The 26177-nt window shown below is 35.6% G+C and overlaps 1 protein-coding gene across 1 annotated transcript in view; it reads right to left on the bottom strand.

The window, feature by feature from the left end:
* Window positions 1–1547: 1547 nt before the first annotated feature.
* SMCHD1 (structural maintenance of chromosomes flexible hinge domain containing 1) overlaps window positions 1548–26177 on the bottom strand; it is an 86640-nt gene continuing 62010 nt past the window's right edge. Inside the window, exons 33-48 of the mRNA XM_074146228.1 lie at window positions 22857–22972; window positions 22377–22438; window positions 19276–19363; window positions 18778–18909; window positions 17408–17566; window positions 13812–13938; window positions 13546–13665; window positions 12042–12127; window positions 10376–10498; window positions 9916–10106; window positions 8996–9105; window positions 7856–7926; window positions 6014–6185; window positions 3817–3975; window positions 2979–3096; window positions 1548–1966 (exon numbers count right to left, since the gene is read on the bottom strand). Of these exons, the coding sequence (XP_074002329.1) occupies window positions 1855–1966; window positions 2979–3096; window positions 3817–3975; window positions 6014–6185; window positions 7856–7926; window positions 8996–9105; window positions 9916–10106; window positions 10376–10498; window positions 12042–12127; window positions 13546–13665; window positions 13812–13938; window positions 17408–17566; window positions 18778–18909; window positions 19276–19363; window positions 22377–22438; window positions 22857–22972 (1946 nt within the window). The 3' untranslated portion in view covers window positions 1548–1854. The remainder of the gene's footprint in view (window positions 1967–2978; window positions 3097–3816; window positions 3976–6013; window positions 6186–7855; window positions 7927–8995; window positions 9106–9915; window positions 10107–10375; window positions 10499–12041; window positions 12128–13545; window positions 13666–13811; window positions 13939–17407; window positions 17567–18777; window positions 18910–19275; window positions 19364–22376; window positions 22439–22856; window positions 22973–26177) is intronic.

The following is a 26177-nucleotide window of genomic DNA, read 5'->3' as shown; positions in this document are numbered from 1 at the left end:
TTAATCAAATAGGATTCAAGGTCATCCAGAGGCCGAGGGCTGAGGCTAGGCAGATGTCAGAATTAAAATAAATGCATTTAAAAGAAGTACTACCAAGTAACTTAGCGTGGTGGGACAATTTCTTATGTGCAAACCCTCCATTAGGGCTGCCTGGTTCAAGTCTTGATGTCTAAATTTAGAAAAATGGGCAAAAAGGGCTGATGCAGGGCTAGCATACTCTTTGGCTAGCATAGTCATTATACTTGAATATATTTATTTTTTTTTAAGAATAGGACAAATTGATGTCTAAAAAGACATTAAGACTTGAGGTTCTGAAGAACCTTCCACCAGAGAATGCATTCATTCAGAGAAATTTCATTTTATTAGAAATGTCATAGAAATGCGCACCAGTGACCAGCATTCTGAAACTTCCAGCAGGATGTATCATGTCTTTTTAAGTTTAAAGTCTCTTTTCAGAAAAGCTATATATAAAATGCTTGTTGCTGAGTGAGTGTACATCAGTAGATTTGATATCAACATTCACTCCAAAGCTGAAATTTTTTGAGGCTGGTGTGAACCAACATGTTTGTTGATCCTTGAACATCTTCTCCTGCTACGCTCTTTATCTACATATATAGATATATGTAGATATATCAATATAGTTCAAATAATAGTTTTACACTGTCTCAAGCTTAGCTTTCTACTCTTGCCCTACCTTTTTCATCCAATCAAGCCTATTTCCAACTGCTCCCTCTGACCCTGGCTGAAATTGTATCTTTAATCATGCCCAGTCTCAATTACTAAAATCCTTGTGGTACAGATAACTAGAGGTGATTTTTTTTTTTTTTTTTTGGTCTCATTTGCCTGTTGACTGCTTTCTCTAGAATTTTAAGACTCTGTTTCAAATTCTGTCTAGGTATCTACAGTTTCCCAACACCCCAACACGATTATTTTACCTTCAGCTTGTCTCCATTTCCAACTCTTAAAATGTATACACACAGTTCACATGTAAGGATTTTTCTTTTTCCTTTGTGACATTACTGTTTCCTACTCAAATCCTTCTGTCATAGTTACATTTTTGGTGTCAAGGACCAATTTTTGACCTGCTTAAGCAGCAAAGTCCTTTTGTGAGGGCTGTGGTAATACAGATGTTCAAACGTGGTTAGCATTGGTACGATATTAAATCTCATTTGCACCTCCCTGCCACTCTCCCACAATCCATAAAATAGCAAACCTGTTACACTTTTCATACTCACATGTTACCACTTCGTTTTTTCCGCTGGAACTCTCTGAAGGAGATATCAATTCCCATGTCAACACCTTGGACACAGCGTTAGCCACTGGGTCTCTGGTAACTGTCTGAAGACTCTACAAATGGCTGTGGTTAGACCTCAGTACATCGCTGCTCCAACCTTCCCTTTTAAATTGATATTACCGTGACAGCTTATCCATCAAAAAAGAGCAGGCAAAAAGTTCTCTTCCCCCAGACAGCCCGGGATGCACTTTAAATTAAAATGTCATTTCATGGCACAATCTGTTGACTTACTACAATCGATTATACTGGAAGTGCTTTGTACTGAAGCAGTTTTATTGAAAAGATTGATTTTTTTCATAAATAAAAAAGGATATATTTTAAACTTTTTTCACACATGAACATAAAAACTCTGAAAGTTTTTAGAAATGAAAATTAACTATACAAAAATTAGGCTATCAATGTTAAATACTTAAATTTTTGTTCCTACTAACTGAAATACATTTATATCTTCTATCAGTATAAAAATCTTCATAGTAATGGGTAATACAACGTGAATATTTCCTTTAACTGAATGTATTCACATTTTCAATACATAGCTATTTCCAGCAAGTCTCATCAGTCTATGCCTTTCTCTTTCGTGGAGGTCCATTAAGTTCTGAAGGGGGTATTTGCAACTGTGGCTGTTGCTGCTGCTGCTGCTTCTTTGTGGAAGAGGAGATCCATTCTTCTGAGCTAAACAAAAACATAGCATAGTGCCTTATATACCTTTTTAATATATATATATGTGTGTCTTTTTAAATTTTTTTATATATATATTTGATATAATTGATGTAAAGGCACAGAGCTCCCAGTAGTATGAATATTATAAACCCCATATTTGTGCACAGCATCTTATTCCTGTAAGTATTTTGTTAAAATAAGGAATAGCATCAGGCTAATATTAGACAATTTAAATACATGACCCCTTAAGTTCTACATGTGGATAAAAAAATTAAAATAATAATAAAAAAATAATAAAGAGACATAGTAATATAGTGAAAACTCAGTCTGAGATTTACAGAATTCAACTGAACAAGACTTAAATAATCTCAAAAATGTGATCACAGTTCAGCAAAGACAACGATGCAGTCATGACGAGAGACATGAGAAATGGAAAAGCCAGTTCCATGTCATTGCAAAGATACAGACTTACAGATTTCCCATGTGTAAAAATGCTCATTAGCCACAGAGGCAACGTAGAAGCAGATACACAGGTAAAGAGGTAACTGCATTAAATACTTTACCACCAGCTCACCTCAGACAGTTACTTCGAAAAAGTTATGTAAGAATGATTCTTTCTCTGTTCTGTCAGAATAATTAATTCTCTGTTCATCTGCCCAATATTTGACATCGAACCTTAAAAGAGTTTACTGACCAAGCCATCTCAAATATTTCTGGGCTGTAACAGAGTTGAATATACCAGAAAATATGGGGAACACGAATGCATAAAGATGCCAATCAATCAGTTCATAAAGAGAAATAGAATTAGCAAGCAAATCTTTATATCAAGCTTAAATAACAGCAGAGACTTTAAAGAAAATAAAAAAATACTTTGAAAATCAGCCTTATGCTAACTCTACTCCTTGTTGGTTATTGTATACAAACAAAAATTTAAAAAAAAAATCTTCCATACAAAAAAAACATACTAGTTTTTGCTTTGAATTCAGGATACGGGAAAGTAACGACTAGATTCAGAATAGCTTACCTATACAATTTTTTTACTGTTTCTCTTCGCATTCTTTTGGGAGGGATGGGGGTGTCACACATATCTAACATTACAGGCTGAATTAATGATTCAGTGACTTTATCTGATGGAGTCATACCTATGAAAAAGTTGCAAGTAAGAACACATTAAAAAAAAATAATTAATCATACTGGTTATAAATGGACCCTGTAACAGGAGTGTTAAACCTTTGAAGTACGGCTTTTAGGTATGCCATAAATTTTATAGTTACCTTATGTCTGCAACTGAGTTCAAAGATGATAGATAATAACATTTGCTTTATTTACAGTTGTCAACAAGAAATGTTGTTTTTTAAAATATATGTTGAAATATCATAAATTATTTGATATTGACATAAAAACATTTTTCTTTGAAAAACTATCCTTGCAGAATTAGGGGTGTTTCTTTTTATAGTACAATGTTTTGATTGCGTTTCCTTAGCAAAAGCAATTCAGCTCTTTACTACACAGTCATTTCAAAAAGAATGTCAATGTTCTCTGCCGCTGGGCCAGCCAGACTAACAGTTATATAATCTCCTATTAGTGAGATCATAGTTTCATGTTCACAAGATACTAACTGACCACATTTTTATTATCCGAACACACTACAGGGCAGTGCTGGCGTAGGCAATATCCACAGCATCATACTACATACAGTTTTTCTATTCTGTCCCTAAAATGAGACATCTCTAAGCTCATAATTAATTTTAACAATCATCCTTCATAGCTTGAAGTAGTTAGTTTGTAACAGTAGAATACATCTGGATGCAGTTAACAGTTCTCCTCCTTTAGGACATGAAAAATATAATACAATGACCTACCCAATTTTTGTTCTATTAGCTTGAGGCTTTTCTCTTGTTCGGCAAGTTCCCGTTTTTTCTTTTGCATTTCTGGAGTGTTCAGTGACTGCAATTGTAACTCAAGGTCCTTATTCACTTTATCAAGTTTCACCACTGCTGCACGGTATTGCTGAAGAAGATCTAATTGAAGAATAAAATAATACGCAAAATAAATACACAAAAATAACACAAAACAGTAAATAAGTGGTCATTTTTAGTTTGAAGGCTACCAAATACAATCCAGACAACATGCAAGACTCACAAGAAAACATATCTTTCAAAAGCACTACTTAAAAAAACCCCACCCAAACTTAGAGTGGACTAGTGGCTGTTCTTAAAATTACTGTAAAGACAGACTGAAAAAAAAATAACCACATCCAGTATTTTGATTTCTCTTTTCTTTTTGAGCCTGTATCTTAGATCACAGTAAAGTACCAGCAAACTCTGAAAATGACATGGCAAATAGGTATTTCTTTACACATCTTGTCACTTGTGTGCTCCAAACTGAATCCTTTACTTTTGATGCTGCTAAATATGCTTGTAGTTGTTTTGCTGTTAGGGCTACAGAGCTGAAGCTTGTACTACTGGCTTGAATTCTAGTCCACCTTGTGGAACAAAAGAACATTTACTGAGTTTCACTTTGTCCCACGTATTAATATCTAAACACAGAATATTTTGCTGACAAACTTTGCTCCTCTTTTAACATATGAGACGAAGAATTTTTCTCTGTCCAGGCATTAAATTAATGTCAAATAATAAAGAAAGGGTTCAAGCATGTTAGCCCAGGCTCATTCATTTTACTTTGTGGTGGATATAAGGTAGCTTGCACAAAGCGTAACCGAACACTAAATTACCTTACATTTGCCACAGGGTGAAAGTGTTCACATACACAGTTACTGCAGATTGACAAAAGGCACTGTAAATTCTTAGTATGATTTATTTTACAAGTACCTTGTCAGTGTAATCACAGCTTAAGTAACTACTTTCCTTTTATGCTACAAACGTAGAAGAGCAAGTCACAACTAATGTTAAAGCTGAAATTCAGTTCAAAACAAGTCTTGTGTAATGAGGTGCTGTCCTTTATATGGAATTTCACTATTACTCTCCCTTAAATGTCTAGTAATTATCCAAGTGAAATTAAAATATGCCCTTTTCATCTACCATGATTGTTCCTATACTAAATTATAGATAATTCCAATTTAATACACACTGGGTAATAACTGAGTTCAACAATTGAAAATGTGTTGACAGACAAATATAAAGTGTGTTAAACCCAGCATATTTCAGTCTGTAGTTGAAATGCTTACTATGTTTTTCCTACATGAAATATATTTTTACTGAAATACCTAGGAAAGATCTTTTTAGTCTTTTTTCTCCCTCAACTGGTCAATGTTATGTACTTTGCTCATATATAAGGCTACTCCAGTAGGTACATGTGTTCTGTCTCTCTCATTGTCTCCTCGCCCCTTTCCATTGCACATTTCTAGGAATACTGTAATGGAAAAACTTCGTGTTCTTAAATACTTAATTTTCAAAAGAAAAGACAATCTTATTAGTGAATAAGACTTTTCAATGTTTTACATAAGTCAGGTCAGTTGTTACATGTCAGAAACTGTCATCTTTTAACTTCATTTATAACCTTTATTCTGAAGGGAAGTATCCAAGCACATAATAAAATGTAAGTGATCCCACAGGAAATATAATATAATATCTTCTTGTTAGGGAAATAACGTAGATGTTTGCATGACTGATGAGAACAGGAATTTTTCTGCCACTGCTTCAGAGTTTACTTGCACAGTAAGAAATTCTGAATTGATGTATGGTGTTTCTGGAGAAGAAAGACCTGAAACTTCTGTCTTTCAAGGATGCTGGAGTTAAATCAGCTCAAGCTTCTCATTCCTGCTGTTTGAATGATTGCTACCGATTATACTTTTCCTTTAATAAGACTAAGAAAAAGGGGGAATATCTCATCATTATTATATTTTCTTTCAGGAAATCTAATAGCTATAGCTTTTAAGACAAGGCAAGTTCTCAAATAGGACATTGTAAGGTCATATTTATTAAAAATAACTTCATGCTAAACTGAAGTTTTCCTTTTTATATTGCATAAAAGAATAACAAACATAGGCAAGCAATACAATTTTGGAAGTTCTGTATTTTCACGACTTCATTAACCCACCTATCTGTCCAGAGAAAGTAGCGTAAAGTTTTGGTATGGGTGCTCCAAATACCATTCCTCTGAGTTTGTCCATTGGAGGAGCTTTATTCTGAAGGCCTCCAAATTTTCCATTGCTGCGAATCCTGTCTCCTTCCCTTGTCAGCAAAGTAGGGCAATGTGTAATTTTTACAACCTACACAGGTATAAAAATTGATACTAAATTAGTAACTCCATGGAAAAAAATAATCTAAGTTTTCAGCAATGCTATTGTGAAACTTTGCATCTTTGAACTACAATGCCACTCGTTCTCTAATAAGAAAATAATTTATGAAATTACATCTTATGACTTTTGTTTTCAAGTAATAGAATACATATATTAAAATTAAACAGTACTGGTGATAATTATGAACATTAAATTTTGGGGGTTTTTTTGTGTCCTCAGATTTTAACAGAAGTCTGAGGACAAAATTTAGATCTACACTGGGAAAAAGCTAATTATCGACATACACTATGAAGTAATGGCAATAAATATTAGTGATAAAAAATGTGAGCACTTAGTCAATTATTTGGTGAAGATAGCTTTTTTTAAAAAATGCTCAGGACTTAAAGCATCTAAAATCCAAGAGATTTATTTCTTATTAACACATTCAATGAAACTTCCACATAGTTAATGAAATTTACCTGTGGTGGGTGAAAGAAACGAATGGGGTGACAGACTAACCAAGTGCAATGATCCAGATCTCATTTTGAGAAATGACTACATATACAAACTCCTTTTCTTGAACAGACACAGATAGTCTCTCTCCTGACACTGATTAACAAGTGAGATCTGGGACTCCTAGCTCTTCTGTTTGATTTTGCAGTAAAAAAAAAAAAGTACTTTTTGATGAAAGCAGCACATACAGTCATCACAGTTGAAAAACGGTATCTATTTGCTCACTTGATGAACACGTGAGATGGTTGTAACACATGATGAAAATCAAAATATTAATGTTGATCATCTGGTTTTTACTATGACTATATCCATATTTCTGAGACATTCTTTGGGAACTTTCAAGACAGTCCTTGTTATAGCTACCCCATAAAAAGGGAATGAAATCACCAAGTAAAAGAGCTGGCCAGGCCCAAAGCACAGAGCAGGAAATCTGAGATGCACTGACTGAAAGAATGAAACAGGTAACCAATTTTAGATGCTACCAGAGGTTCCTTTTTAACTTGATGTTCTCTTAAGAACCACCTTGCAGTACAATTTCTTATAATTCTGGAGAGGGAAAAAAATAAGAATATCCAGCCCCAAGAGCTTAATGCTTCATCAGTATAGTTTTACATTCTTATGCTGAATCATTTTTTCAATTCTAACAACCCTATAAGCTGAAACAGAAAGTGTCCAGTGTCAGGCTTTCCTCAGAGACTCATCTGTTAAACTGTGTCCCATTAAACTTAAATAAAATGGGCTGCAGAAAGGCGTATTAAGTTTCACATCAAAATCTTAGTCATTTTAGTGGATCTGAAATTTCATCATGTGCCTTAGACTCCTTTGTTTTATTATACATACAAAGACTAGGAAAGTACTCAAGAATTTGCATTTAACACTAACAGCAAAACTACAAATGTTTGTCTGTAAACACATGGTCCCATGCTTCATGGCAACATTCACATAATGCAATTTGTTGAACGGAGGTAATTTTGTCAGTGCCAATAACAGAGATTCCATTCACGGTGAAGCGCATCAAGGCTTACAGACAATAAGCACACTTATAGCTAATGCAGCATTCATCTTAGCAATTATTCTAGGTTTGCACTGTATTAAATATGTATGCAATATATTTATTTTAAAAAGTAACAAGAATAATTGAAACATACCTCTTTTCTGTAATGGTTGGCAGCATTCAAGTCATCTATAATGATAGTGTCACCCAAGAGCATCCCAAACACTGAAAAACGTATTTTTTTGAACCATGAGAATTCTCAGCAACAAAATAACTTCAGTTTTGAAAAATCAATTCTGAGGCATCATTATTACAGCTTTTCAGACAAATGCAAGGGAAATAGCATGTCCGTTATCTTTTTTCAATGAAATTTTATTCTGAAGTTGAGATAAATATGCAATCTTCTGTTTTCATCACAGAATTCATAAAGAAAAAAATTTAGTATTATGGCATAATTGACTATTTTCCACCAAAGCACTCTCCTGATATCTTATATTTACATCTATGAAGACACACATAATAAATTTTAGGAAATTATAGCAAAGATCATTTTTTTATGTCCTCTTTGAATTGCATTCTGTTTCTTAATAGTCAATGGGTTATCAAAGAAAAAAAACCCATTCACAGGCTGATGATCCAACTGAGTTTAAGACTTTTCTGCTGCTAATAAAGGACCATTCTATACAAAGTCTAACTTGATGTAGCCTTGCACAAGATATGTCAAGCAATGCTGTTTCTAAATTCCCGCAAGGGACATGAAGAAGAATGTTCAAGTCTCTGACAGTACCTAACTTCCTGAAAATAAACTGGACTAAAATTTGTTTTTTTATTAACAGTAAAGAGGAATATTTCGATCCTAAGAAGTTGTGAAGTAAAATGAAAAAATTATTCAACTAATTACAGATTCCAACTCTCCATATAAAGGGATAGTCTACTTAATTTAAGAAAAAGTGTAGGAAAAGGTAGGTACTGCTACGTTGTTAGCAAGAGTGAAAGGATGACGGTTTCCTAAACTGAAATCTACATAAAAATTGAAAGCTTGTTCTTACTGTATTCTTACTATTTAAGCATAACATGCATAATCACCTCTTATAGTCTCAGTCTGAGTGTACATAAATCTATGCAGTACACATTTTTGAGAGGAAGAGGACTGGAAAAGAGCCTAACAAAAGCACTAACATCTGCAATATGAAAATATAAAACTAATACCATGATTGTCAGTTTCTGCTTACGAGAGCTTGGGAATAAGATAATGCTGAAAGAAGTCATGAACAATGTCTTTAATATCACTTACCTGTTTGACAATGCTCTACATTATCTGGAAATGTTAACAGATCTCTGGCAAATACAGGATTTCCAATAGGTTTGAAGCAGATTTTTCCATTTCTTAAGTGAGGTAAGGGCCTAGTTAATGAAAGAGGAGAGTGAGGGAGGAAAAAAAAAGAAGAGAAAAAAAGTAATTTGTCCTTGTCCTTATTTCATTATTACTTCTGACAATCTAGTCAGAAATCTCAAACTGAATTGAATGCATCTTAACACTTCCACATTAGGTGTTAAATGATCCCAACATTATCTGAAATGCCAGTTATATTACAGATGCTTTGGTGAAACACTAACTTGTAATGAGACATATATCCAACAAATTCATATGATTTTTTTATGGACAAGTTTTAATGCACGATTTTATAAAAACCCGTGATTTTGGATGTTATAAATACATCTGCACATCCCATCTTTTCTAAAAAGAATTTTTTATGAAATTAGCAGTCATCTTCATAAGCGAATTATTTTCAGGCACAGAATTAGTATATTTTCCTTTATCTTCCAGGAAACCAAAACAGCAGAATGAATTTCTATTACTACAGATGATTTTAGAGAATGTACTCCGCAAATGGATTTTTAAAAAAGTTAGAATTTGATTTGAAGCACTAGAATTATTAAAAAAAAAGTTCCTGGTCTAGAAAACACACAGAAGAAAAAAAAATGGCAAATAGTCTTATCTTTCTAACAGAAACTTCCTATTAAGTAAAGAACACACAGTGGTTAATGATATAAGGCTATGATTTCAGCTAACATTTCAAGTGACACTACTGTTGCCACAATTATGAAGCCAGAAATTTTATACTTTGAATCTTAAATAAGAGTAAACTTAAAAAAAAAAAAAAAGTTGAAGTATGTAATACAAATACATAAGTTTAATTGTTTTTTCTCTACCTGTTCCAATCAGGGAGTGTCTTCTTGTAAATAGAATCAAGGGGTAACACTTGCTGTCGACCTTGAGTTTCATCAAAAATAGAACGAGCAGCTTCAGTAGTCAGTGTGACCACACAGTCCATGTCGCTTGCCAAATGCCAAGAGATAACTTTTGCTGCTTCGTTATCCTCAATTTGTGCTAAATGTGCAATCTGTACCATAGAAGTTACAACAGTCAACGTAGAAGCCAAGACAACCTCCCCTTTTCATACTAATCACAATCATCCTGCAACTTTAATCAGACATTTAATTCCTCTGTTGATGGGTCTCTCAGAAGAGCTGGTTATCTGATAGGTTGAGAATACTATCTTCTTTTTAACACTTCTCAAAAATTACTTGAATATTCAGTTGGCTAATTTTTCATCACTACCACTTCCTGGAACCAATAAAACTCATTTGAAGGCTCAGAGAGAAAACTCACCTTGCCTAGAATATCCTGGTTGCCTTTTGGATAGTTTGGGAGGGTACAAGTTCGCCTTGGCTTTTTCATTACTCCTTCTTGATCCAACATCTTTTGTTTTATAAGAGAATCCACAAACTGAAGCTGAGAATTAAAATTTAAAGTTAGCAAGCATGTATCATTAGGCCAAGCTCTAGAAGTAGTTACTTTACCTGTTGTCAATAAAGTTCCTAACAAAAAACATTCAATAATCTGAAGAAGACTTAATAATATATATAATCTCTTATATATATAATTATATATATATAATATATAATCGATAATATATATAATCTATAATAAATAATATAATCTCAGAGGAGCACAAAAGGAGGCACATTGCAATTGTGACTATGAACTTTTTTAGTGCCCTTTTTTATTTTTAAAGACTTTCAGGGAGCTTTTTGTAAAGAACTACCAGAGCTTGATTAAATCCAAAACCAAAGAAAGTTTAAATCAGTAGGAAAAGGCAACCACAAATGTACAAAAAGGTACCAATTCAGAAGGGGACCATGTCCAGGCCAGAAAAATTTAGCCAGCAGGGGAAACTTGGGTATCATGACTGTAGAATGAGTACAATTTAATTCTACTGATTTGTGATTAATGACTGTAACACTTGCTTTTATTTGATTTAAAGATAGCTGATAATTTCCTTTTTTTTTTTTTCCCCAAAAATGTTTGTAGTTTAAAAATTTTCTTTAAAATATAATTGGATCTTTATGGGAAATTAGCAATGGGGTACATTGCTCTGAATCTTCCTAACTTACTTGTATACCAATTTTGGTAGTAACCTATGAAATTCTCTAATTCTCTGAAAAGAAGTGTTTTCCTTTGGTCTACTTATGCCAGAATATATCCAGTGTATACTGATCAGCCTGCCCATTATTAAAACTAGCAGTACCAGTAACACAACTGGTAACCTTAGTAGAAAGGCAAAAATAAGATCAGGATATAACGGGGAAGTTTTTCTTATTTCTCCAGCAGTTTCTTTAGGAGATAGTCACACTAGCAGAACAGTAAAAAAAAAAAATTAAAAATTTAAGTTTGGCACTGATCCACAAATTTTCCTCATGGTTTAAATGTTCACGGTTTCAGTAACAGGTGCTTGTATATACAGAATCATAGAACGGTTAGAGTTGGAAGGGACCTTAAAGATCATCGAGTTCCAACCCCCCTGCCATGGGCAGGGACACCTCCACTAGAGCAGGTTGCTCAAAGCCCCATCCAGCCTGGCCTTAAACACTTCCAGGGATGGGGCATCCACAGCTTCTCCGGGCAACCTGTTCCAGTGCCTCACCACCCTCACAGTAAAGAATTTCTTCCTAATATCTAATCTATGTCTCCCCTCTTTCAATTTAAAACCATTACCCCTTGTCCTGTCACTATATTCCCTGTTAAAGAGTCCCTCCCCATCTCCCCTGTAGGCTCCCTTCAGGTACTGGAAGGCCTCTATAAGGTCTCCCTGGAGCCATCTCTTCTCCAGGCTGAACAACCCCAACTGTCTGAGCCCATCTTCATAGGAGAGGTGCTCCAGCCCTCTGATCATATATCTATGTGAGTCAATAATATTATATAATTTTATCAATTTCATATTAAGATTAGATTTATTTTTAGGATGCTAGGGAGTTTAGAAAGGAATAAAACATACTTTGTTTATCTGTGGTATTTCAATTTGGTGTTTTTTCAGTTCATTCTTCAGATGAGTTTCTCTTGTTTCAGCTTCTTTAACCTGACCTGAAACCAATAAAATCAACAGAGAGTAAGGAAATACCAGAAAGCAACACAACATTTCTTAAAGAATTTCTTACAACTTTTCAGAATTATGCACCCACAGTGTTGGTATCTACTTCTCAATTTCAGCACAGAATATAAGGATTTGTCCACAAAGATCTTGTGATTTGTCCAGCTTCTAAGCAATTTCAGCTGCTGCCATCTCTTTCAGCTTCAGGAAGCAATGGGGCTAGCCCCTAGATCAGTCTGGGAATAATGTAAGCTCTTTTTTCTTTTCATCCTCAATTATCTTTCCAAATGGTTCTCCAACAGGTGAATTGGCAGGAGGGAAAGGAAGAGAGGTAGCTGACGCTACCTACCCTCTTTTGTCTTTTATATGGGACACCAGTTTCTGGACACTATTTCCTCAACTCTCATATCTGAACTGAAGCAATTTTGAAAACAAATGAGTAAACAGGTTAATTGCTTCCCACTCTCTCTATTCAAACAGGTTTATATTTGGAAATATTATTTAAACATAAAGTATAATGTGCTCTAACTCACTCTCTAGAGATCTGCAAAAATCTGGAAATATGAAACAAGACTTCTTGTGTTTCACACTGGAATTCAGGAATTTGCATCCATAATAGAAACGTGAAGTAAGCAAATAACAGTAACATAGCCCTGAACTATAATTGCAAGAAACAGCAGCATCTTCTAATTCCAGCATGCTTTATTTACATTCAGTGATTACTTGAAATAAAAATTCAAAATGCATCTATTAAAAGAAACCTTCTGATCAACAGACAGGATAATTCAAACATAAAAATAATGCAAAAAAATCATTTCCTCCTTCTCTCCCCATTCCCATAAACAACTGCCCTCACACTGCTCTGCTGTTTAACGGACTTTATAAAGGATTACATTTGCTGAAGAACAGAGATATAAACAAGGAATAGCTACACAATACTTTTGAATAATATACATAGGGTCAAATGTGCGTGTAGAGAAAGCAACATTTTGAAAACATAAGACTAACTTTTGGAAAGAGGATTATCTGTAGTTCATTCCCTAAAATTGCTTTTAGGCAACTGTTGAATTTCCAGATGGATGAGCATTCACACATCCATTGCAAAGAAGGGAGTGCAGGGCAGTCATGGAAAAAAAGAATCAGACCACCAACTTCAATGTTTTATTTCTCCTTTTTACAGTTCTGACATAAGACAACCTACCTCAAATCAAGATCCTTTTTAGGTGAGTTCTTCCAAATAACTAGATGCTTCCCTGCTAAGGCAAAGATATACTCCCTTCCTCTCCCCTCTAATTACTGTTCCTCATGATTTCAATATCAATTTTTCTCCCTCTCTATATTCTCAAAATTATTGAAGGAAAAAAAAAGTTTAATTCCCAGGAAATGTATTTATATATTTGATTGAACTTACATTTCATTTCATTTACAAGCTGATTAGTAGTATCAAACCAATTTCTGTAAACACCTATGGACTGAGATAATTGGTCTCTCTCCTTTGTAAGTGTTGCCATCTGTTGCTGCTTCTTGAAATCTACAGAAATAAATATAACATACTTAAGTTGGCTTAAACATCAGCAAAAAATCTATTAAGCTATTATACAGTTCTGAAGAAATTTTATGGACCTAAAATAGCTGATTCTAAGGAAAAGCAAGCATTTTAGAGTAATTGAAACATACCATTGTAAAACATAAATGACAGACGGTATGGTTCCAAAGGTTTTTTCAAAGCTGGCAGATCTGGCTCAAATACAAGAATATATTCAGTGCTATCTCTTCCAGGACTGTTTTCAGCCAGCACTAGATTCTAATCAAACAAACAAATAAACATAAGTTTATGTTCACACTTGAGATAACACACAAAATAAAATCAACAATACTAAATCTTGTAAAGTTACCTAACACACAATGTCTATTCAATATTACTACGGTTTTAAGTATTAGCTTGGAAATGCTTTTTATACCTAACAAAAAGAAGTAAAATACAAACATTTAGCAGTAACTATTCAATTATTTAAGAATTAAGATTGTCATTTTACCTGTTTAAAGAATCTTATTATTTTTGGCTTTATATTTTATTTAAGAGACATATGCATAGAAAAAAATATTATCAGCACTGTCCCCAAAAGCAAGATTTCCTTGGATATACTTCATTCAGCATGTGAGCAAATGCAAACGGAACATTAAAAAGAAACTCAATGCATAAACACAGAGAAGGAAAACCAAACTATTCCCAGTGCTGAGTTAAAGTTACTGCTGTTACCATGGAATTAGACAGCAGGTCGCAAATGAATGAACAATATATATCCAAACACTAACATGAACATCCCATTTGTTATCAATTCCTTATTGAAAAGACAAACTAAATCCTTCACCTTTCTTTACAAACACAGGAAGTAATATAAAACCATAAAGAATGGTTAACACAAATAAAATTAGTATAGGTAATATCTACATGTGCTGTTACTTTGGGAAAGGTATCATGCATAAAATGAATAATGCTTATAATAAAACTCATACTGTTTCCACCTTTAACATGTAGAAATTGCTACTCAACTGGCCAAATCAAGAGAGAGGTGGTTGCAGCCTAAAAGAAGAGATAGATATATAACCTTCAAAGATAGTCTTCATGGCTTTCAAAAATATTGCAGCTACATATTTGATCAGGAGAAGTCTGTAGTGGAAATATCTTTTCCTTAGGAAGTTTACACTAATAAAAATCTAAACATTTTTCTTCATTAAACAAGTGTATTCCTGAACATCAGTGTAAGGGTAAACATGCCATATTATCTATCAGTTTCATTACATTGATGCTAATTGCACATGATTATATTTACAAACAAGATGGAACAATTTTGAGATATTTGAAAAAAAAAACTCTAGCTTGTCCCCTCCCCATTAGAGAGCCATATGAAAAGTACTTTGGATCACTAACAAATCCTTTCCACATGAGTTTTGTCAGTTTTCTGAAGTCAGAGAACTCAGTATAAACTAGACAACTGAAAACTGCCCGAAGAGGGGAAGAGATATGGGATTTACTGAAATGAAATTACTCCCTAAGGAAGACTAAGGAACACAAGTTATTGTCAAAAGCAGTAGGATCTCATCAGTTCACACTAATGAGAAAGCAGAAGAACGCAACCCCGCCCCGCTCCCCAACAAACCAGGAATAGTAGAAAGAAAAAGCATCTGCTTAAAAAAAGCCAAAACAATCCAAACAAAAAACCCCTCAAACATGCCTCCCCACGCCTCCCCCCCTCTCCCAATTATGTAGGTTGTTAGCTTAGTCACTGAAGCAAGAGTGGAGCATTAAGGTCACAATGGCTCAACAGCAGGTTATGAGAACATGGAGATGAAAAACTTGTCACTTCTGCATTGGTGAGGAGTCTGAGAAATTATCCAGTAATTTTATTTGAACTTTCATAGTCCACTCTACAGGGTTATTATTCCCCTCAACAGTATGAAGTTTTAAACATCTGTTCAAATTTCTACCACAGGTGTAAACACAAGATTTGTGGAGAAAAGCACTATTTCATTAGACCAGTGATTATAGCTAACCTCTTACCTATACTTTTGCATTTTTTCCCACCCCACTTGCCTGAGAAAAATGTGTTCACAAATCAATTAATTTGTTGCTCCTGAAACATGGTTGGGGAACAAGAGAAACTCAGAGTGCACCGTAAATCAATCAGTGTATTAATTTTATCTGATACCTCTACTCAGTCCATGCATTTTATTTTTCTAGCTTGCTTTTCATACATATTTTGTCACTTTTCCTTATGGATCAGAGTCGACTGGAGTTTGACAGATTGCTCAGTGAAAAGTGTTTGCCCACATTAACTGGATGTTTCTGTCCTTGACTGTTATCGACAGAGAATTATTTGTGCTGTGTTATTAAGTATCAGCTATGTAGTTCCGTAAAAGCTGTTGATGAACTGAATAAAATATATTACGAAGAAGTTTGAATGTAGGATCTGTAGATTTTAGTGATTCTACTGGGGTCTTATTGTGGTGATTTCTAAGATGCATTGGGAGATTTTCTGTTTGTTGCTAAGGTAGTGTCTGCCTCCACCTGGCACACACTGGTGCTGGTTTGCTGGGAAGCTGCTTCCAATGAATGAGGTAGAAAAGGTGCCTGAGAAAATGTCTTTAAGAAGTTGGATCCTCCTCCTAACTGTTTGAAGATTTCCATAGATTTCAGGCTAGTAAAACGTGTGCCAACCAGAGGAACCAAATGAAGTAGGGGTATGCTTTTGCTCTGCAGTTCTTATATGATACTTCAGCAACTTAAAAAAAATATCTACATATACCTATTTCACCACGTGAATAGTCCTATTGACTGAAGTCCTCTGTCGGCTTTTAAGAGAGATATTGTGATATTGTGACCATTCCACTTGGAACAAGTATGTGGCTTTACACTCAGCTGGGGGTTTTTTGGGGCGTTTTGAACAGTTTCTGGTTTTGCCATGTGCATGTTTTAACTTGTGTCTTTTATAGTATACTTTGTAACAACTGTAACAACTGCAGCTCACAGGTTTTAAAAAATCAATCTTGATTTGTTGAAGAAAAAGTGACTGCGATGAGGTGACTACCACATGCAGTACTTTTAGAGGTATGCATGATGCTACAGCCAGAGATTCAAACTGAAATAAGGCAAGGATTTTTAACAGTTAATGGCACTAATGACTAATTAAATGAAGTGTAAAGAGAAATGGTAGTTTTATCTTTAATTCTTCACATGAGGACAGAATGCCTTTCTACAAAGTATATTTAAGCCCAGTTAACTTGACAAAATGTAAAGAGCACCTGGTAAAATTTAATTACGTATATACGAAGAGGTCAGACTCAATTATCTTACGATATTACAGCCAGATAGTATGGTTTTTATTTTATAAATAAAAATGTAAAATACTGCTAATATTAATGGTTTAACTGAAAATTGGTGAAGTGTTATTTACATGTGAAATTCAAATGAAGTAAAGACTTATCCTGGATCACCCTGTACATCCCAGTCCCTAACTGAGTTACTGAATGTAGTTATAAACTTCCCTCACTTGGCAAGGATAACCTGTTTAAAGAATGTCTTTCCTTCAGGTTTTCTGAAAATCAGCAACCAAACAGAGAAGAAATAATTTTTCTAGTCATCACTAGGGGAAGGTTACAATACACAATAACACTCCACAAAACACAATGAGGTGTAAGATCAACTTTGAAACTGTAGAAAATAGACCTTATTAGATCAGTTGCTCGTGGAGCTAACTGTGTATTTCAGTCACACTTACAATTTCAGCTGATCCTCTGTCAAATGGAAACTCAATTGTGCTGACTTTCCCCTGAAACTGTGGGATCTCTATATCTTCATCTTCATAGGGGCTCTTAATTTTTGCTATTATTCTGCCAACTAGATCAATTCCAGTATGGTTGTTGTATTCATCCTGGGAAGTAAAAAAAAAAAAAGTTAGTTTGGAACACGAAACAAAATAAGTAATCCATTTATATGCTGCACCGGGTTTGCGTGGCGAGGTGCTGGCAGCAGGGACTGCAGGGGCCTCTGTGAGGAAAGGCCGGGGTTGCCCCGTGCTGGACATGGCTGGTTCCAGCTGGCTCCAACTGACACACCGCAGGGCACGGCTGGGCCCAGCAGCCGAAATGGCGGTGCCTCGGGGAAAATGTATTTAGGAAAGGGCAAAAAGTCACAGGCAGAGGAAAGGGAGGGGTGGGCGGGGATGGGGCAGGGCGCATAATGAAGAAAGAGAAACAGCAGAGGAAACACCAAGATGAGAGAAGAAGGGCTGGGGAAGGCGCTCCAGGTGCCAGAGTAGAGATTCCCCTGCAGTCCGTGGGGAGACCACAGTGGAACAGGTATTTCCCTGCAGCCCAGAAGGACCATGGCGGAGCAGGTATCCACATGGCAGCTTGTGGAAGGCCACTCATGCTGGAGCAGTTCAAGAAGGACTGCAGCCCACACAAGGAACCCCATGAGAGCAAGGAAACCCTGAGGAGGAAGGAGCGGCAGAGGGGAGCTGTTACGGACTGATTGTGACGCCCATTCTCCATCCTCCTGCACCACCTGGGGAAAGGTAGAGGAGTCAGAAGCAACGCTCAGCCTGGGAAAGGGTGGGGAAGAAGGTGTTGCTTTACTTTTTTTGCCTTTGTTTCTCACTACTCAAATCTATTTTAAGTGGTGATAAATTAAATTAATTTTCCACAAGTCGAGTCTGTTTTGCCCATGGCACGAACTGATAAGAGAGCTCCCTGTATCCCTGTGAACGTTGAAAGTTCAGGAAAGCTTAGATTTTGTAACACAAGATTTCTAAGAGAAACTGTCTCCTGGAAGAAAAAACATGGAGAGAAACATCTGCTGTGTATGTCAGTGTTTTCCTACTAAATCTACTCTTGAAACATTTTTTTTCCTGTGGCAACAACAAATGGGTTTCAACTGACATTGCATGTTTTAGTTTTGGTCATCGGTACGTAAATAAAACAAGATGCACCTGTCATATATTGGAAATCACCCACGTACATCTTTTTCGTGAAGTTAATCTGCAAAGGGATAGCAGCAATGCCTTAGAGCAATATTCAACATACTTTTAGCAGTCTTATAATATATTTCCCTAATTATGATTTTGTATTAAAGTATAGTTACCATTACATGGAGGCATAAATCCTTGACCAGTGTACGGCTAGTAAGAGTTCGAACATTGGAAACTGCTGGAGTAGCTGGTAAAGAATCAGGTAACAAGCGTACAGGATCATTAGGTACAACTTCAACTATAATCTAGCAGAAAAAGGAGGAAGAATAAAATAAAACAAAATAAAATAAAGACTGATATAATTCACTGCAATTCACCTGAACACATGGGTCACTCAAAAAATACTGAAACAAATGCATGTGAAATTTACTGGCAATCTTGAAATAAATTAGCATGACCATAAAACAGTTCTACTTATAAAAGCCAAAGAAAACATATTTTGATAATCAACAGTTTGAAATTAGTAATCATCAAAAATAAAAATACAATTTTTTGCAAAGCTTGCAAGTGAAAGTATTTGCATTCTGAATCTACAACATATCATAATATTTCTCTCAGATGATTCTGTGTTACATGTTCCTGGCTACTTGTAATTAATTATAGATTCAAACCTGGTCACTGTTGAGCATATTTGTCTTATCCATTGCAAAGGTAAACTGGATACTGTAAGTGCCCACTCTCTCTGGAACCACTTTATCCCTAAATCAATCAAAAACAAAACCCAAGCAAAAGTGAGTAAATATTGAAGTGACAAGGATGTAAGTATACAAGTATGCAAGCAATTAAAATTCTGAGTAGCCCTCCAAACTTTAGAGAGTCCTGTTAAGGCATGACATATTTTAGTACTCCTCCATAATACTACTCCTTCAGCAAGAATGTCATGAAAGTTTCTCAAGAACTAGAATAAGGCCTTTGGAAGCTTGGATGAGGAAAGTCTCCTCCAGGAGTTTGTCTCTACTAGCTGACAAGAAGTTTGTTGTGCCCTATTATTCAGAAATCTGCAAGTCTAACTCATTTCACTTTCAATTCAGTGAACTTTCATAAAGCTACTGAAAGAGAGCATAGAGATGTTGAGATCTGCACCAATAACAAAATATCTCCAGATTTAATATTTTGGCTTGAATTTACATAAAATCTGGATAGCCAATTCCTTCTCGTACTCAGAAAGTGTACAAAGTTGGGCAACTTGGACCAGTGTCCAAGAGTTTTCATTCTACCTCACAGCGTTACATACTGGCAAAGAACTCCGAACATCAAAATATGAAAGGAAGACAGATGCCTGCACTTCTGCTGCTATAAACAGAACTTCACCTAGCAAAGACGGCCACACAGCATCCAGAAGACTGCTGCAGTGTTCAACAAGGGATGGCAGTGAGTTCTGAATGCTTAGAAACTTTTGAGGAGATGGAAACAGTCTCTAACCAAGATTCAGACATTATTCCAAGAGGATGACTTCTGGCACTCTTGAATTGGTTAATGACATTTTTGTTTTCAACATACACCATTTTATCCATTTTGTCAATAAAATTAAGCAGTTTGTTTCCTCTTATCTTGTTTGGGAAGTAGTAAGATGCAAGATTCCCTGGAATGCTTAACTTGTAAAAAACAAAATCCCAAAGCTTTACCTATTTCTAGAATGGGCCATGACTTTTCCTTTTTGTATTTCATATAGAGAAGAAACAATTCCACCTTTTTTTCTGCATTTTGTCTAGGTTAAGATTTAAAGTAGCATCTGCCTTATCAGGATGCACTAAAAAAACTGAGTTGTAAGTAATCTGCTAAGGATCTCATGGCTGAATACCATCTAACTAGACATATGCTTTAGAAAAAGAAATTGCACAATTCTTATGAATGCTGTAGGACTGAGTAACAGCATCCATGTTACTGGTTGGTGTTAAATAGATGAAAACCATCTATGACTGTGCCAAGGACAGGGAAACTTGAGAGAAACCAGGTGGCAGAGTGCTGCTGCAGCAACTGGCAGCCCCTACAAAGGCTGCTAATGATAGTCTCTACTTACTGTCTGTTCTTTCAATTTTTTCAAAAAGGTTGGGAATTTTTAATTCTGGACATTTTTGGACTAGTGCTACAGGTACTAATGTAAAGATTTTAATAATTCCATATTCAACTCTATATAGATTAGTTTACATCACACTGATGACCATAGGGCTTTTCACAGGAGAACATTTATTAGCATGACTACACATTGGCACATGCATTCTCATTTTCTTTTTCTGGAGGTACAAATACATGATGCAGAGTGCCTTGTTTTGATAACATTTTAGGGAGTTATGTTTTAACTACACCTATAAATAAGAGCTTCTCAGAAAGAACAAGGTCACAGAAACGCACCTCATACTTGGTGCAAGTCTGCAGTGATCCTTGGTTTCTGGAGAAGTTCATTCTGTTACCTTGGACTACCGACATACAAACTCTGCTCTATGAAAAACAAAACTGCACCCTTATTTGGGAGCCTTCTTTTGCTATAGCTGCCAAACTAAGCCTTAGAAGGCTTTGGAACCTTGAGTCCTTTCAGGGTAAAGACAGATTTTGGTAATGATACAAAATGCCATGCTTCAATAGCTTTTTGAATTAGTTGCAATCTCTTAAATGAATAAACAAAGGTCATATCAACTGCTCTCCCAGATGGGATAGTTTCTTACCTGGATATGAGAGAGGGAATTACACATGGAGGTACATTTGCATTGCCTATCAAGCTGGGTCAGAACCCCGGATTTGAGCCTCATCTAACTTGCTCCCCAGAAAAAAAAAGTGTTGAAGGCTTAATGCTACATCAAGGTCTTGAAGGCACATAGATTCCCCGGGATTGCAAACTGGATGCCTGGCTATCTGAACTCTATAATGCACCTCGAAAGGCAGGAGAGCCACAGCTGAGAGGCAGGTTAGGAAACTTATCACCTCTTAAAGTGCTGCTACTCAGATGCTCCTGGAATCCTGACATAGCTGAGCTGCAGCAGCCTTTGTTACTCTGATGCAGGAGCCAGGACCAGCTCTGCAACAGTGGTATCTGCTGCATTAAGGTGATCCTAAATTCTGCTTTCTAAAAGGAGAAGGGAAGTGTTCCTAGAAGGCAGGAGCTTGACGCAACAGCGAGTACACCACAAGTGTTTAATTGATCCCACAGCAAGCCTGCCAGGAATAGATGCAGAAAGAACATGGCAGTCAGGCACCAGTTTATCATGAGCTCTAGTTCTGCTCCTGTCATCTGAAACACCATCTCTGAATAAGTAACCCAAGGAAAGACCACTAAACTGACAGGGTCAAGATCATGGTTCAGGGTTAAGACACAGCTACAGAAGGTATTAAATCAGAGTTTAAGTTCACTTTGTCCAGCCTGCAATTCTACAGCAGCTGAACGTAATGGAAAGAATTAAGAAATGTTACTAGACAAGTGACAAGCAGATGACGTAGTCTCTTCATTGCTAGCACTTCTTATCATGTATTCTAATATATTATCTTGGTCTCCTTTCTTCTCTACTCTAAGACTACACAAATACAAAATATGTCTAGGGAAGAATTCAATCCTCATGTTCATTGCATCTTGCTATTATCTTTTACCATTTTGTAGCACTGTATCATACTAATTCTATAACAGATTGTTATTATCAAAATCTAAACCTCGTTTCTATTTCAAACTATGTATATTCTACAGCGAGTTGCGTCATTAACTATGAAACAAATGCTCCTATACCTGAAGTAAAAGAAGCCATCTTCCTTGTCATCCTTCACTTTACAACAGCTAAATGTTGTAACCTGAAAAGACAGATGCAAAAAAGGTAAGCAGTATACTGAAAGTTAAAGTACCTTACTTGTAAAATGCTATCAAGTCTTAATGATTTGCAGTACCGACAGCATACAGTAATTCAGGAGATAATCTATAATTTATCCTTAATTCTCCGAGTCTTTTCTTTGCAAATTTCAGGGTGGCAACTTTTAATAGTCTCCCTGATATTTATTAGTTAGCTTCTGCAGAGCAGTAACGTTTTTGTCCTTACTATAGTCTTGACATTTGAACAGTCCAACTTGTAACAGGACAGATGTTGATAAATACTATTGATATGTAATACTTATTTAAAATCTAGAACAGGATATTGTTCTAAGTTAAATGAAGGAAAGTTTCTAATGCAAAACATAATCATATCCATTTTGAAAATGCATTTTGATAACTTACATCAATTGATGTCCCAGTTCCACTGCTCTGTCCTTCCCACATTTTCATGGAAATCCGTGCTGGATTAATGTTTTTAATAATGTTGTCATCTTCAGAAAGAACACTAACCATAAAATCTATAGAACGAAAAACAGCATTTTTTCAAGTTTATTTTTATTCACAATTAAGATGACCAAACTCCATCAAATTCTGTGTCTCCCTCATGCCTAGAGGAAAAACACATAGAACTCTCATTCCAAACAGAAGCCAAACAGCAAAAAATTTTAAAACAGATATTGAAAACGTTCTCTCCCTAGCCCTGTACTTAGACTAGGTAACAATCCTTAGAAAAAATACACCTACTTTACCCAGTGACTGCTTTAAAAAAAACCCTTGAGTTTCCCACATTATCATTCTTAACAAAATAGCAGGCCAGACTTCTTCCTCTCAGGAAAGAACCATTAGCTCATTAAGAAGCTGATTCTTCCTTCAAGGACATGGAATCCATATCTCCCTCTTCCTTCACAAGTGCTTGAGCCATTGAACTAATGGAAAGGTGCAGTAGTTGGAAAGAGACTGTACCAACACCACTACCATTTTCCCCATCTATTAGCCACATTATAAAAAAAAGAAGGACTCAGGCTCTGAATCTGAAGCCGAGTTTGGCTACTTCTTACAGACTAATACCACATACTTAAATCTGTTAGGAGATAGGGACACGTTTCACTCCTCCATTTGCTGTTGACTGGTTCTTCAGTCAAAATACTTGCCATTTTATATCCCAATCTGAAAAATGCTGGTTTTCCTATAGATTCCATAGAAAGTTCAGTGGTCTGAAGGAAATGGAATCCGAACTAGAATAAAGCTACCCTTCTAGTTGAAAATGTGAACTAAGCACTTTGACACTACGCTTACAGGTGGATTTCATGCATGTGATTGAAGCTGCATTGTTCATGCAGAACTGAATTTTGTACTTTAAGGAAGGACTTTGCTTTGATGTGTATGAAAAATTCAGGCACGACTTCCTCCAAGATTACAGTGTCTGCCCCCAGGTGTACTTGAGTTCACCAGTAAATCCAATAATTAGAATGTTAATTACATATGAGGCTGTTAATAAGGAATTTAATATCTAATTTTATATCAAAATTTAATGTCATACATACTGTTATCTCCTGAAGGAGCTGTTTAATTCTCTTCTCTCAAAACCTGGTTCATTTATACTACACACTACATTTGAAAAAGGTCCCTTTGGCAGAGGGGGGCTGGAGCTAGATGAACTTTAAAGGTCCCTTCCAACCCAAACCACTCTGTGATTCTGATTCTACAGTACGCTTCTTGCAGAGAAAACTAAAATACCTTGTGAATTTCGACAAGCTCATAACACTGTATGGAGTGCTTTAAAGAACAAAAACCCCTTTCATAAAAATTTCAGCTACCCAAGTTACGACAGTATAATTATTACCTTTGAATATAAACCTTCTTTGGTCAAAAAACAAGCCCCCATACCACAGACCTCATATTTATGGGAGGTATTCTGCTTCTCAACTCCTAGTACCACAAATAAATCCTTTTTGTTCTAAATAGTGAATAAAAGTTGCAGGTATTTCATACAGGTTTGGGATATAACAAACGGATTTGTATGAAGCAGTGACTTTCTGATTTTTTTTGTCACTTTTGAGAGAGGTTTATCATCTGGGAATCTGGAAGTATTTACAAAGGAGTACAGAGAATAGGTGGGGAAAAAAATCAGATTCTTGCACTGAAATAAAACTGTGAAACAGCAACGTAACTGAAAACACTCCTTAGATGGACCACTTTTTTGTGTTAAGTCCACCTAAAGGCATGGGAAAGACAGAATTATAGGAAGGACAGTGTCCTGTAACAGTTTAAGAGCTTTTCGTTAAGGAACTTGCCGAAAGCCTTCTAAGAAACCAAGTACTCTATGTCAGCAGGATCACTCACATTCACGCAGTTGTCAACTCCTTCAAACACATTTGCAAGGCACCACTTTCCTGTACACAATTCACGTAGTTCCCAACCTGCTCCCATTCCTACATTCATCCATGAACTGACTTAACTATATTCTTTATAAACATTCTAACAACTGCCCAGTACTGAAAAGATACCTACTGATCAAAAGTTTCCCTGCCCTCTCCTGAAATTTTTTGAAAACTGCATCAGATTTGCCACCTTAATTTACTTCTTTCAAATAAAGGCCTAATTACATAAGATTAGCACATGCGAGTTAGTAACTCAGTAACTTCATGCCTAAATTAGTTTATAATTCTTAAGTCAATACTATTCAGTATAGGAAAATTGTTAGTATTTACTTTATCAAATAGGTCTAAAAGTCATCTACCAAAGATTCAAATATGATTTTTTAATTATTTTTTTAAAAAAACAAGGATGAGATCAAATGGGAAAAAAAATTAGTTTTGAAACTACTTTACTCTCCTTCACAGGTACCACCGACAAAATACAGCATGCTTCCCAAGTCTCAAATGTTTTTTGTTTTTTAATTTCAATAAATTGTTACCGACATATTTCTTTTGCCTTCCTTATTATGGTATTACATTTAAAATGATAGAATCTACTAGCTTTCTATTTAACCTGTTTGGACAGAACTTCAGCTTTCTAAAGGATATCTTTGTATCACTGTTCCATAGTGCAAATGGTGTTACTGCAAATGAAAGACAAAAATTTTGGGGAAGAAGGGCTAGTAAATTTGTATATTTCACTGGCAAATTCAAGAACCGTATCTCCCGTGGTTATTGTAAACAAGACTTATTTCCTGAAATAATGGAATTAGAATAGGTCTCTTATTCATGCTAAAATTTCCTTACAGCAAAAAGCAGAGTTTTCAAATTCTGTTAGGCTTTTAGCAAAAGATGTTTCCTCATGGTCATAACTTGCTCTTCTTTATCTGTTTTGCTTATTGTGAATACTACTGGGATATAAAACATGAGATGTGTTTCTTTTATGACTCAGCAGCCTGAGTTAGAAAGCAAAGATCACCCTTTTTTTGAGAGAATACAGCAAGAGAGAATGTTTTTTACTGTCCCTGGCACACTTCTGACCCCTTTTTGGCTCTTTTTGGCTCACAGTTGGCCTATAATTTCACAGCTCTCTCCTTTGTTACTATTCCACAGAAAATGAGATGAGGGAAAACATGCGTGAACTAGCTCAGATCATCTTTTGGGAAGATCAAAAATTGAAATATGCTATTTCACTAATGAGAGAAACGAGATTCTGTATTTTTACCATTTATAGACAAAGCCAATAATTGGGAACAAATAAATAAGAGGTTTTTTGAAATGCTTTCCAAAGATGATGAACGGATCT

Source organism: Numenius arquata, chromosome 4, assembly GCF_964106895.1.
Source record: "Numenius arquata chromosome 4, bNumArq3.hap1.1, whole genome shotgun sequence".
Lineage (NCBI taxonomy): Eukaryota > Metazoa > Chordata > Aves > Charadriiformes > Scolopacidae > Numenius > Numenius arquata.
This window is presented reverse-complemented; position numbering and strand designations above follow the sequence as displayed.